Source organism: Photinus pyralis, unplaced genomic scaffold (genome assembly GCF_008802855.1).
Source record: "Photinus pyralis isolate 1611_PpyrPB1 unplaced genomic scaffold, Ppyr1.3 Ppyr1.4_LG6, whole genome shotgun sequence".
Taxonomy (NCBI): Eukaryota; Metazoa; Arthropoda; class Insecta; order Coleoptera; family Lampyridae; genus Photinus; species Photinus pyralis.
In genome coordinates, this window is record NW_022170663.1 from 7,867,641 (window position 1) to 7,870,272 (window position 2,632).

The 2,632-nt window shown below is 37.4% G+C and overlaps 1 protein-coding gene across 1 annotated transcript; it reads left to right on the top strand.

Moving 5' to 3' along the window:
* Nucleotides 1-775: 775 nt before the first annotated feature.
* On the top strand, nucleotides 776-2,006 carry LOC116174915 (hatching enzyme-like). The gene is made up of 7 exons (XM_031492943.1): nucleotides 776-857; nucleotides 913-953; nucleotides 1,016-1,153; nucleotides 1,200-1,297; nucleotides 1,352-1,519; nucleotides 1,574-1,680; nucleotides 1,738-2,006. The coding sequence occupies exons 1-7, from the start codon at nucleotides 815-817 to the stop codon at nucleotides 1,905-1,907; spliced, it is 765 nt and encodes a 254-aa protein (XP_031348803.1). The 5' UTR covers nucleotides 776-814; the 3' UTR covers nucleotides 1,908-2,006.
* The last annotated feature ends 626 nt before the right edge of the window (nucleotides 2,007-2,632 follow it).

The following is a 2,632-nucleotide window of genomic DNA, read 5'->3' on the forward strand; positions in this document are numbered from 1 at the left end:
CTGATCCAGCCTCTACTCGTTTCCCTGATCTTCTCTTTCCCTATCCTACCTCTGTGGCCTCCTTTCTTCATAATTTCTAATAGTGGTACCATATTCTAAGTGGACTCGGTCCATCGCAATCTCGTCTTTCTTGTACTGCATTGACTCTTTTATAATCTTTTGCCCATGACAACCTTAACTACCATGTTTCGCTAAGTTTATATCTAATTTTATATCATTTGCAATTGACCAAAACTGTTATAAACATTCTTTCTGAAATATGTAAAAATTTCTCTACTGCCTTTGGTGCAGGTTTGCCTACTCTTTAGCGCACCCTTCTAAATAATCTTTCATTATGTTCATTTTTTATTCTTCCTACAGGTGCATATTCATCTTCGAAAGATTTCAAAAGGTTCACACAGGGTGCACACTTCTGAGATACAATTAAACTTCTTTGGCTTCTGTGTTTCTAAGCCTTGAATCTAGTAAATAATTGTGCTCAAATTTGAGTTGCTAGTCGTTTTATTTTTTCGTTTATCAATAAGTCAATCCAGCGTTCGGAATAGCCGAATTTCAATAGGAAAATAGTCAGTTTCCAGCTTGTACAGCTTGTATATCGATGCCAGCATACCATTTTCATAATCGGTGACCTATAAGTATAGCAATGATTTTGGGTAATGAATTAAATGAAAGACCTAATTTTACAAATGATAATCCTCGTTATCACCTTATCAAATAACGAAAAAGGTTTATCGAAACCTCTTCACTTCTCTAGTATAAATAACTGCTCCGAGCCATTCAGAATCACTTTTGTAAAGGTGTCCGAAGAATAACCATGAAGGGTTTACTCATCGTTACCTTGGCTATCTTCGCCGCTGGTATAGTACATTTTTCATCTATTTTATCAAAATAATACAACGCAATTTCTTTCAGGCGTGTACGCAGCTCCTGCAATTAGTTCAGAAGATCAAGTTGTAAGTTTTTGTCATTATTTTATCCCTACGTACCAACTAACCCCTGTTTTAAACCTATTTAGCATAATTATTTGGTGCGATTTGGGTACGCAACAAAAGAAGATCTTCAAAACAGAGCAAGTCTAACTGACGCCATCAAAAAATTGCAAAGAATGGGCAAAGTTCCCGAAACTGGTGTCATAGATGAAGCTACCATTGAGGTAATGACAGATTAAACAAGCAGAAAAAATTTCATTTTCTTTATAGTTAATCAAGAAACCTCGCTGCGGTGTGGCAGATTATGAAAACGGCAAACCGCGCTACAATGCGTACAAGGGCTGGACGAAGAAACAAGTAGAGTTCTAGTATGTCTGTTGAAAATTAACTGTTGGGTACCTAATTGACTTTATTATTCACAGCATTGGAACTGGAACTAGTTACCTAACTCACGAAGAATACTCTTCCTACTTTGGTGCCGCTTTGAGACTTTGGTCCGGGCATACCAGCGGTACTACTTTCCACCCCACTACCAATAAATCGGAAGCTGATATCATTACCTATTTTGGCAGTCACGATCATGGAGATGGGTTAGTATAGACGAGGTGTAAGCAAATACCGTTGCTGACAATAAATTTCCGCAGATATCCTTTTGATGGACGCGGCGGTGTCTTGGCCCATGCGTTCTTCCCCGATGATGGCGACGTCCATTTCGATGCATCCGAAAAGTGGGATATCGATGGAATGGGCGGTAAATTATTTTTTAACTATGTCGATTTTATAATACCTAACGCTTGGATTTTTCTAGATTATACTTCCTTCTACAGCGTGGCTGTCCACGAATTGGGTCACTCCATGGGGTTGGAACATTCAGAAGTAGAGGAAGCTGTAATGTACCCCTGGTATAAGGGTGGCGGAATAGACAAACTCCATCAAGATGACATAGATGGTATGAATAAGCTCTATGCTAGCCGTTGAACCTGGACATATTATAGTAATTGTCGTAACTGCTATCATTGAATAAGTAATCATACACTTAATCAACGCTGCCGTTAATAAATAAATGTTTATAACGTACTCCGTTTATAATTAATAATAATAATAATAATAATAAATGTCTTTATTGTCAACCGAACAAACAGCAAATAAATAACATTTCTTTGTTGATACATTTATGAGTGACAATAGGTGCAAGTTCAGGGACAGGCACAAGCGCCGCTCCTGGTCTTCCACTTGGACCAAAATCAGCAACAGGAAGGAAGAAAATAAAATTTACAATATAAATAGAAGAAAGAAAGAGGAAAGAAATAAAATCTACGGTATAATTAGGATGGTTCACGAAACGTCCAGATTGGCAACAGTTGATGCGAGATAGTGATAGTTAATGTGGCTTATTGAGATTGTAGTAGGTACTGTTTACTAGCAGATTTGAAAAGAGGTAAGGAGGAGATGTTCTTGATGTTATCTGGTAAAGAATTCCATAACTTACAAACATTATAAGAAAAATACCTCTCAAACAGTGATGTTATGTGCCTAGGAGGCCTAAGATAAAAACTTTTTTCTTACATTCAGATTATATACATCTGTGCGGTATGTTAAGCGTTCCGCCAAATATGGAGGGGTTTTGTATTTAATCACCTTAAAATAAAGTGAAGAGTGCATGATGTACCCTTCGATTGGACATATTTAACCACTTACACCGC